Source organism: Oratosquilla oratoria, unplaced genomic scaffold, assembly GCF_046742065.1.
Source record: "Oratosquilla oratoria isolate Oo_2021 unplaced genomic scaffold, ASM4674206v1 SCAFFOLD60, whole genome shotgun sequence".
Lineage (NCBI taxonomy): Eukaryota > Metazoa > Arthropoda > Malacostraca > Stomatopoda > Squillidae > Oratosquilla > Oratosquilla oratoria.
This window is the reverse complement of record NW_027467724.1, coordinates 799050-810449: the sequence shown is the minus strand read 5'-3', so window position 1 is coordinate 810449 and position 11400 is coordinate 799050. Positions and strand designations below refer to the sequence as shown.

General features: G+C 41.6%; 1 protein-coding gene across 1 annotated transcript in view; it reads left to right on the top strand.

Annotated features, from left to right (window-relative positions):
• Window positions 1–7237, top strand: part of LOC143023785 (uncharacterized) — a 16431-nt gene extending 9194 nt beyond the window's left edge. The window contains exons 2-3 of the mRNA XM_076182401.1: window positions 3512–3938; window positions 7180–7237. Coding sequence (XP_076038516.1) covers window positions 3512–3938; window positions 7180–7237 — 485 coding nt within the window. The remainder of the gene's footprint in view (window positions 1–3511; window positions 3939–7179) is intronic.
• The last annotated feature ends 4163 nt before the right edge of the window (window positions 7238–11400 follow it).

Below are 11400 nucleotides of genomic sequence, written 5' to 3'. Positions count from 1 at the left end.
GAAAAAGATATCGGCGTAATTATCAGTAACGACCTCAAATCATCCAAGCAGTGTATTTCAGCCTCTGAGAAAGCAAATAAGATTCTGGGATTGATTGCGCGATCTTTTGATTTCAAAAGTCCATCACTCATTAACAAGCTATATAAATCGTTAGTTCGTCCACATTTGGAATATGCTGTTTCCGTATGGTCACCGAATCTCACTAAAGACATTGACAGACTGGAAAAAGTACAACGGCGAGCCACAAAACTGATTCCAAATATCAAAAATAAATCATACGAAAATCGACTTAAGCACATGAATCTGTTTTCCTTAAAAAAGCGTAGACTCAGAGGTGACTTGATACAGGTCTTTAAGATTTTAAAGGGAATTGACAACATCAAAAGTAAACAAAATTTTCACATTGAATGAGAATCAGACAAGAAACAATGGTCTCAAACTGTCCGGAAATAGATTCAATTTGGAAGTAGGTAGAAACAACTTTGCCAACCGTGTAGTTAATGAATGGAATAAACTTCCTGCACAGGTAGTGCAATGTAGTTCAGTTCGAAGCTTTAAGAATCATTTAGATAAATACCTAAGTAAGATGCTGTAATTATTATAATTTATGTTATATTATTTGTTTTTGTTTTGTTATAATTTGTCTGTCTGATTTTCATTTATTATTAGTTATATGTCATTTTTATTATCATTTACCATTTACCTGTTTGTTTGTTATTCAACTATACCAATGCATTTATTTATGTATTTTAATTGTTATTTACATTGTTATAGTTTTAATTTATTATTAATATGAATTTTTTTTTTTTTTTTTTTTTTTTTTTTTTTTTTTTTTTTTTTTTTTTTTTTTTTTTTTTTTTTTTTTTTTTTTTTTTTTTTTGCATCCGACCTAGATATGGATCAAAAGGTCTCCTGTCGGCATGCTTTGCCTTTGTAATTTTTTTTTGTGTGTGTGTGTGTGTGTGTGTGTGTGTGTGTGTGTGTGTGTGTGTGTGTGTGTGTGTGTGTGTGTGTGTGTGTGTGTGTCCAAACAGAAATGTAGTAGCACATTTGTAAATAGCACACAAGAAGCCCACAGTCGGAGAAAATAAACTTCGAATGAAAGAAGATTCTATATTTCGGCTATCAACTGTACTAGGGGTGATCAGAAAGTAATGACAGTCGGACTCGTAGCTGAGAGACAATAAGTGTTGGGGGGGCGGGGAGCAAGGGGCAGCAAGTGTTGCCTGTTGTTACATGTTTGAGCTTGTCGCTGTTTGTCTAGCTTACATTTTATTGTTGCGCTGTGCGATTACGTCATTGTTAGTTTGCCTCTCTAACCGGAAACATGGATTTTTCGAAAGAAGGCTGCAGATTCTACACCTTCACAAGGTGGAAACTCGGGAAAAAGGCAACGAAGATCAGAGAGGAATTGTTGCAAGTTTTTCCCGAGTCTACTCCATCACTGGAAACTGTTTCCCGCTGGATTCGAGCTTTCGCAGCCGGAAAATTGCAGCTAGAAGATGATCATCGTCCTGGCCGCCCTCGGACATCCGTGACCGAAGCAACGACGGTCCGTGCGCGGGCCATCATTGACGAAGATCCAACTGTTACTCTTCGATTCTTATCCTTGGAGCTCGGTGTCAGTTATGGGAATGCACATGACATCGTGCATGAACACTTAGGGCTGAGGAAGAAGTGTGCTCGATGGATACCTCATTTGCTTACGGAAGAGCAGAAGAGCGAACGGGTGCGGATTTGTCGTCTATGGCTGGCTGAATTCGAGCCAAATGGTCCGAAACGGTTTCTCAGATGTAGCTACCGGAGATAAGTGTTGGATTTCTTTCTTCACCACCAGAGACAAGCAGTCTAACATGGTGTGGTTGAGTGATGAAGAACCTCGACCTCAGATTCTGAAGGAAGGATTTCGCAGCAGGAAGCGCCTTTTCACCATCTTCTTCAATTCACAAGGACCAATGTGTGTGGATGTAATGCCTCAACAGTGTACTATCACAGCCCAGTACTACACTGATCACGTCCTTCCTCGAGTCCTGGAATATCAGGCCAAGACTGCACCTACCCGTCGCCGATCGAGCCTTTTGCTGCACCATGACAATGCTGCCCCCCACAAAGCTCGCCTCACTGTGCAGTTCCTGGAGCAGCAGGGGATCACACTTCTCCCCCACCCACCCTACTCGCCTGACCTTGCTCCCTGTGATTTTTGGTTGTTTCCAAAGATCAAGGGTGCGATCGCAGGGAAGCTGTTTCATCGCATCCAAGATCTGGCGCGAGCAGTCAATTCAGAGCTACGAGGTATATCGGCTTCTGAGTACCGTGAGTGCTTCATGAAGTGGCGAAAGAGGATGGAACGTTGCATAGAGGCAGGAGGGGAGTACTTTGAAGGAATGTAGGCCACTATTTGGATTTACCTCTGTACCGTGAAAATATGTGGTATCACTGTCATTACTTTTTGGTCACTCGTAGCCCTCCTGAAGAGGGCACAAACACACACGCACACACGCACAAACACACACACACACACACACACACACACACACACACACACACACACACACACACACACACACACACACACACACACACACACACACACACACACAAACACACACACACACACACACACACACACACACACACACACACACACACACACAAACACACACACACACACACACACACTCGGTGGCGCGGTTGGTAGAGCCCCCGACTGTCACTACGACGGTCCGGGTTCGAATCCTGCCTAGGCCCGAAATAATTTCAGTATCGCTGCGCTTCGATTCGTTACTCCAGTTTTCGTGGGTAGGGAGTTAGGTGTGTGCGTGCGTGTAAGGTCACAGCATTACCCATAGATTGGTCATACGAGCTCTGAGCTCTCTTCCGGGAGGGAAATAGATGTCGCTCATGGGTCTAGCACGTGATCCAAAGACCAAGGTGAATACACATACACACACACACACACACACACACACACACACACACACACAGACACATACACACACACACACACACACACACACACACACACACACACACACACACACACACACACACACACACACACACACACACACACACACACACACACACACACACACACACACACACACACACACACACACACACACACACACATATATATATATATATATATTTCTCATTCTCGTCACTCATATCTATACGTCGTTTTCTTTGCTAAGAAAAATAAAAACATCGAACTTCTCTCGTGAGTATTCATAGTCTCTTCCAGGTACAGATTTCTTACCAGTTCTGCACGTTGTGGACCGAATTTCGGGTAACAAGCCCTTTTTATTCGTTTTACAAGGCCAGCACTGCTGGATGATAGTGCCTCGTTCGTAGGCCATGCATGTGTGGGTTTGTATATGATTGCTTAACATTCCCACCACCGCCAAGTGGGAAGTGAGAAACCTATGGTAGGTGAAAGGCCTGTCAGTTGCGGCAGGCCGCTGGAGTTTTATCAGAACAACGTCTAGTCGCCTCCCTGCCTGGCCAGGGCTGTCGGGTAACCAACGCAAAAAGTCCGCAGCGGGTCCCGGTAACCAAACTCATGACCCGACCCGGAAACCGAACTCACGACCCGGAAGCCAAACTGATGACCTGGAAGCCGAACTCATGACTCGGAAACCGAACTCACGACCCGGAAACCGAACTCACGACCCGGAAGCCGAACTCACGACTCGGAAACCGAACTCACGACCCGGAAGCCGAACTCACGACTCGGAAACCGAACTCACGACCCGGAAGCCGAACTCACGACCCGGAAGCCGAACTCACGACTCGGAAACCGAACTCACGACCCGGAAGCCGAACTCACGACTCGGAAACCGAACTCACGACCCGGAAGCCGAACTCACGACCCGGAAACCGAACTCACGACCCGGAAACCGAACTCCCTACCACCTGTTCATGAGTTCAAAATGGTAACCACTGTGCTAATGCGCGGCCCTTCAAACAAGTCTGCGTACATTATGTATAGTTTGTGTGTGAGTGGATAAGTTGGCCTCGTTTGATATTACGAGTTTGGTTTGGCGGAACATATCGCTTTCTCTACACAACTTCCGCACTTTGCTGATTATATGGGCAAACCCGGTTGCCGTAACAAGGGTGGTGGATGGAAATGAAATGGGTGGGAGTGGAATGGGTAGGAGTGGAATGGGTAGGAGTGGAATGGGTGGAAGTGGGTGCGTGCCTTTGACTTATCCACTTCCCTTATAAGAAGGGAGAAGCCCTTGGCATATAGATAGATATCGGATTCCACAAAAACCTGATCCACCTACGTGGATGCGGTTCCACGCTCTAGACTAGGTTCTTGGCTCCATAGTGTGGTAAGGGGTTTCAAACGTATCCCTATGGACCAGAGTCACGCAGCAGTGTCTAATGAGTAGAGCCTAATATTCAGTCAAAAAAGAATATTATTCAAAGGATTACAAAGGATTACAAAGGCGGAGCGTGCCGAAAGGAGACCTTTTGATCCATAACTAGGTCGGATACGAAAAAATTATAATAATGATAAATAATATATATATATATAATATATATATATATATATATATATATATATATATACATATATATATACATACATATATATATATATATATATATATATATATATATATATATAATAACAATAAATAAATGCATAGTTATAGTTAAATACTAAAGAAACAGATAAATAGTAAATAATAAATTGACAGATAACTAATAATAAATAGAAATCAAACAAGTAATAAACAAACAGACAAATAATAACAAACAAATAACTTCTACCGTCCCTCCTTAAATTTCCCCCTCATCTCTTCTATGACTCCATCTCTTTGGCACAATATTGTCCTCAAGGACTGAAGCGCTGGTTATTGTCAATAAAATACTAAGGCCCCTTTCACACTAGGCAACTAGTGACCGTCACTAGTGGCGGTCACTAGTTGCCTAGTGTGAAAATCTCGGGCAACTGCAAGCAACCGGTGACTGTCACCGAGTTGTGGAATCCTTTCTCATCATCTCATTAGTCGAAAGAATGGCATCAATAGAGGAGGTGCTTCTGTTGGCTTTGCTGGTCAAGAAGAAGAGACGCCCGGTGACGGCAACTGCCAGTGACGGTCACTTGTTACCGGAGCGGGCAACAAGCATAGCCTGTTGCGCAACCGGGCAACCGCAGTGACGTAGTGTGAAAGGCTCAATTTTAGATAATGGTAGGCAACTAGTGACCGTCACTAGTGACCGTCACTAGTGACGGTCATTAGTTGTCTAGTGTGAAAGTGCTACGACAGTGACCGTGAAACAAAGAAAACGGGCAGGTACCGAAATAGGTCAACTGGGACAACGAGCCAGGTGACGTCATACTTACTCCCATGATGCTTCGCTACGCCATATGGTTTGAGTGGTGAAGACAGAGTGAGCTGACTTGGTATTAGTAGACGTTGGTCGTTACCACAAAATACCAGTGGTCACCTGGATTTTGGGATCAAGCCTCACTACATTGCCCCTTTCACAGGCTAGTACGAGTTGTGAAGGCTTATGGACCAAAAGTTCTCCTGTCGGCATGCTCCGCCTTTTGTAATCCTTTATAAAAAAAAATGGAGACTGCAAGAGATCATAAGGCCCACACTAAGCAGTTCCATGTCCATTACCACCTATCCTTTTCATTTATTAAGTTATCTAACCTTCTCTTAAAACAACCGATATTTTCAGCGCTCACTACTACATAGTTACTAAGTCTATTACATTCGTTGACCACTCCATCGGTAAACCAGATTTTGGTCATTTCTTTCTTAAATCTAAATGTCTCCAATCTAAATCCATTACTACGAGTCCTGTCCTGCTGTCTTATTATGATGACCTTGTCTGCATTTCCCTTGTTAAAGCACCTGATCCACTTGAACACCTCTATTAGATCACTCCGCACTCTGTGTCTTTCTAGAGAGTGTAGATTAAAGTGCACCTGTCCTCGTAATATCAATTTCTGAGCCCATGTATCATTTTGGCCATTCTCTTCTGTATTGATTCTTGTCAATTTATATTCGTTCTATATGACGGAGACCAAATTTGTACTTCGTAGTCAAGGATGGGTCTAACGAACGCTAGATAGAGTTTGATAACTACCTCTGACCTTTTATTCGTAATCGTCCTAGCAATGAAACCTAATGCTCTGTAAGGTGTATCCCTGGCGCTAACACACTGTTTCCAGGATTTAAGGTCAGGACTCGCTAGCACTTCTAAGTTTCTCTCGCACTCATATTTCTCTAAAGAGGTGTTATCTAAGATATCTGCTTTCTAAGTTACGTATACCTACGTTTAAGACATTTCACTTTGAAGATATTGAGGTCTAATTGCCATTTCACTGACCATGTGAACAATTTGTTAAGATCTTCCTGCAGTATCCGGGCGTCTTCACCTGACCTAATATGGCGTCTTATTTTGATCTTATCCGCAAACTTACTAACGTCACTATTAGCCCCATTGGCCAAGTCATCTAAATGCATAATAAACAATAAGGGACCCAGAACAACGCCCTGGGGAATTCTACCAGTAACAATTCCCCATTTGAATTTTACACCGCCAATAGTGATTTTTTTTTTTTTTTTAATCGCTTATCCATGCTCTAATCCATCCAAGTACTTTTCCTTCTATGCCATGGTCTTTGACTTTATTTAGTGGCCTCTGGTGGGGCACCTTGTCGAACGCTTTGCGAAAGTAAATAACATCGTAACTATTTATCTGACTTGGTATTAGTAGACTTTAGTCACTACAACAAACTATCGCAATCTTGCTGAAACATATGGCTTTCCTTTCCTAAATTTGAGTTTTCCTCTTTTCCAAATATGTGTCTATCTATAAGTATCTCACATTTTATCATCATGTTGACCAAATGCTCATTTCTATAAACCAAGGTCTTTTCTTTACATCCACTTTTTGTTCTCTTGCTGTCAAACTAGTCCTTCGTTTTTTCTTTAATTTTCTCCACATTTAGCCCTGATGCATATTCTTTCCATAACCGAGCTGCAAATTCTCAGACATATGTCTCATTTCTTCTGTATTTCATTTGTATCTGAATTCCTTCCAAAGTATTTCATTAAAAAACTTCCTCAGTTCTACGAGTTTTGCCTTCCTAAAGTAATATCCTTCTTGTATGCACGATTCATATTTCTGAACTCATTACAGTGATATAAAATTCAAGAACGACACAGTCACTCCTTCCCACAATACACATCTATACTAAAGATTCAATAATCTGGTTATTCAATTAGCGGCAAATCCAATCTGGCTGGTGCGTCGTCTCCTCTAACTACAGTCCTTTCTTTGAGCCACTCCGTAATTATGTTCTTCATTTAACAGCACTTTGTTCTCTGATATCTTTAGATAATTCCTCACGCCTCCTAGATCACTTCCCTAAACTGATGGCTCTCACCAGAGCCATCTTGTCTTTTTCTTTCTTTCTTTTTTTACTGTGTCAGTGTCGATAATCTCTTATTATTTAATCTCACTCCATGATCTACCTTTGATGGGACAAAGGTTACATATATTACGTCTCTTTCATCACTTTCCTCAACTATTATATTATCCATTATATCAACTCGCGTGTGTGTATGTACACGTATGTGCACGAGCTTAAACATGTGTGTACGTGTACGTGAGGACAGACGCGCACATGACCTCACGTGTAGGAGCGAGCGAAATTTCTCTCCACCTAAGTCTATTCACAAAGGCTCCTGAGGGCCGTACTATTGACGAAGTCGGAAAGGCAATCGAGAAAATGGAAACGAAGGATTTGCCATCGAAGGAATGGGGCTACTTACAGTTGATAGCTGTGTGTGTGTGTATGCGTGTGTGTGTGTGTGTGTGTGTGTGTGTGTGTGTGTGTGTGTGTGTGTGTGTGTGTGTGTGTGTGTGTGTGTGTGTGTGTGTGTGTGTGTGTGTGTGTGTGTGTGTGTGTGTGTGTGTGTGTGTGTGTGTGATTCACCTTTCACCTTGGTCTTTGGATCACGTCTTGGACTCGTGATCGACAGCTATTTCCCTCCCGGAAGAGAGCTCAGAGCTCGTATGACCGATCTATGGGTAATGCTATGACCTTACACACACACACGCACCCAACTCCCCGCCCACGAGAGTTGGAGTAACGACTCGAAGCGCAGCGATACTGAAATAATTTCAGCCCTGGGCAGGATTCGAACCAGGTACCGCCGTACTGACAGTCTGGCACTCCACCAACCGCGCCACCGAGTCGTGTGTGTGTGTGTGTGTGTGTGTGTGTGTGTGTGTGTGTGTGTGTGTGTGTGTGTGTGTGTGTGTGTGTGTGTGTGTGTGTGTGTGTGTGTGTGTGTGTGTACGTGTGTGTGTGCGTGTGTGTACGTGTGTCCGTGTGTCCGTGTGTGTGTGTGCATTTTCTATTAAGTTCATGCAGGTTGAATTCAGAGAAATGAGGAAATGTAATATTTCTTTTTAGAGCGTTACTTAGAAATCCCATGGTATGTTGCCTTCCCACACTAGAACATACATAGCCCCCTTGTTTATCTTACACAATGTATTCTACTCTTTTCTGTTCTCTCTCTCTCTCTCTCTCTCTCTCTCTCTCTCTCTCTCTCTCTCTCTCTCTCTCTCTCTCTCTCTCTCTCTCTCTCTCTCTCTCTCTCTCTCTCTTTTTACAATTGAGCGTTTCATTTCTTTCCATTCTCCTTTCTCCATGTCTGCCTCGGAGACGGACGTCAGACAGGATCGTGTCCCTACAAATCGTCTTCATAGTACGTCCACTCCCGCACCTCCGTATGGTGGTGCAGTCCCGAGGGGCTGGCACTCGGTGTACGGGTCAAGGCTAACTCTGACTGCATTTTCCCCACCTTTTCCACATAAGGAGAGCTGACAACCGGTGGCTGCTCGCTGTTGAGATATAAACAGTCTCATACAAACACAACACAAGCATTTCCTGTCAGAGAAACCTATGAGAGGGCCCAATGAAAATCTCACTACGTCACTGCGGTTGCCCGGTTGCGCAACAGGCTATGGCTGTTGCCCGCTCCGGTAACAAGTGACCGTCACTGGCAGTTGCCGTCACCGACCGTCTCTTTTTCTTGACCAGCAAAGCCAACAGAAGAAGCACCTCCTCCATTGATGCCATTCTTTCGACTAATGAGATGATGAGAAAGGATTCCACGACTCGGTGACAGTCACTGGTTGCTTGCAGTTGCCCGAAACTTTCACACTAGGCAACTAGTGACCGCCACTAGTGACGGCCTCTTGTTGCCTAATGTGAAAGGGGCCATAGTGATATTTGGGGCAACAATTATTGTTACTAAGCACTGACGACGAGGAATTTCTCCAAATTTTATTGTTTATTTAATCTAATTTTATTTTGTTTGATCTTATTTGAATTTTGTCTGATCTTAATCTGTATTACATATATATATATATATATATATATATATATATATATATATATATATATATATATATATATATATATATATACCATTTATTCGTTTATCTAATAATAATATAATAATAATAATAATATTTATTTGTTCATTCAATGTTTTCTATTTTGCTGTGTCCTTTCATCTCAACACGATGACGCACTTTGAATATTTTGTTCTGGTGAGCTAATCCGTTAAGGTGAGAGTGTATAACTTCACAATGACAAGGATTCGATCTGGCTACAGGAGTTCCCAATTCGCCATTTCTTCTGCGGGATATATTTCTCTTCCTGATTTTACTTATCATTTATTCATTCATCTACTTTTTATTTACTTATTTATCTATGTATTTATTCATCTGTTCATTGGCTGATTGGAATACCTGTGTATTTACTTGTCTATCTACTAATAAGTTATCTAGGATTCGATCTTGCTACAGGAGTAGCCAATTCGCCATTTCTTCTGCAAGATATGTTTCCCTACCTCATTTCGCTTATCATTTATTTATTCATCTACTTTTTTTAGTTATTTATCTATTTATTTACTCATTTGTTTGTTTGTTGGTTGGTTTATCTGTGTATTTACTTTATCTATTTACTATCAAGTTATCTCTAGTGCATTGGTGAAGTAATACAAAGCGTGTTGTGGGTTTGAATTCCGCAGTTGTCTAAGACCCCCAGCAACGACTGTTACCTACCCCAACGGCTCGAATGCGTAGGCCGGCCACACACGTGCAGTTTAAACTGACAGTTACAACTGTTCAGTTATAACTGTCAGTTGAAACTGCATGTGTGTGGGTGTCTCAGTGATACTGAGATACCCGCACACGTGCAGTTTCAACTGACAGTTATAACTGAACAGTTATAACTGTCAGTTTAAACTGCACGTGTGTGGCCGGCCATAGATGACTATTTCGTCCACAACCATTCGCCTTCTGAATTAGAGTCCTCATCACCTCTATATTTGTTTATCTATTTACATGTCATTCATTGACATATCTATTTAGACGTTTATTTATTTGTCTATTTATCTATATACTGGTTTATTCATATATCTATATATTCATATAATTACCTATCTATATTTTTGATTAACATATTCATCATTCATTGACATATCTATTTAGAAGCTTATTTATTTACCTATTTATCTATATACTGGTTTATTCATATATCTATATATTCATATAATTACCTATCTATATTTTTACTCATCTCTCTGTTTATTAATGTACTTACTCAATCTTTAAAAGGGTTAAGTAATTTCTTTTAAGTAGTCCGTCACTGTTTATCTCTTGTGAAATTGTCTTCTGACTTGATTTCTTTCGCTTTCCTCCTTGGATATTCCTCTTTCCCTTTGTCCTCTTCCTTCCGTTCTCCTCTTTCGGCCCCCTCTCCTCCTCCTCCTCCTCCTCACTTGCTCTTTTTTCTTATTTCTCCCCTTCTCCTTCTGTTCTTCCACCTTTTCTTCACTCCTTTCTTTGTTCTCCTGTTCATTCATACTCTTTCCCCTCGTCCTACGTTGTTCCAGCCTGTTCTTTAGTCTTGCCTCTTACCTTTCTTGTCTTTGTCTCTATGGTCTTACCTCTTACCTTTCTTGTCTTTGTTTCTTTGGTCTTACTTCTTACCTTTCTTGTCTTTGTCTCTTTGGTCTTACCTCTTACCTTTCTTGTCTTTGTTTCTTTGGTCTTACCTCTTACCTTTCTTGTCTTTGTTTCTTTGGCCTTACCTCTTACCTTTCTTGTCTTTGTTTCTTTGGTCTTACCTCTTACCTTTCTTGTCTTTGTCTCTTTAGTCTTACCTCTTACCTTTCTTGTCTTTGTTTCTTTGGTCTTACCTCTTACCTTTCTTGTCTTTGTTTCTTATGCCTTACCTCTTACCTTTCTTGTCTTTGTTTCTTTAGTCTTACCTCTTACCTTTCTTGTCTTTGTTTCTTTGGCCTTACCTCTTACCTTTCTTGTCTTTGTTTCTTTTTT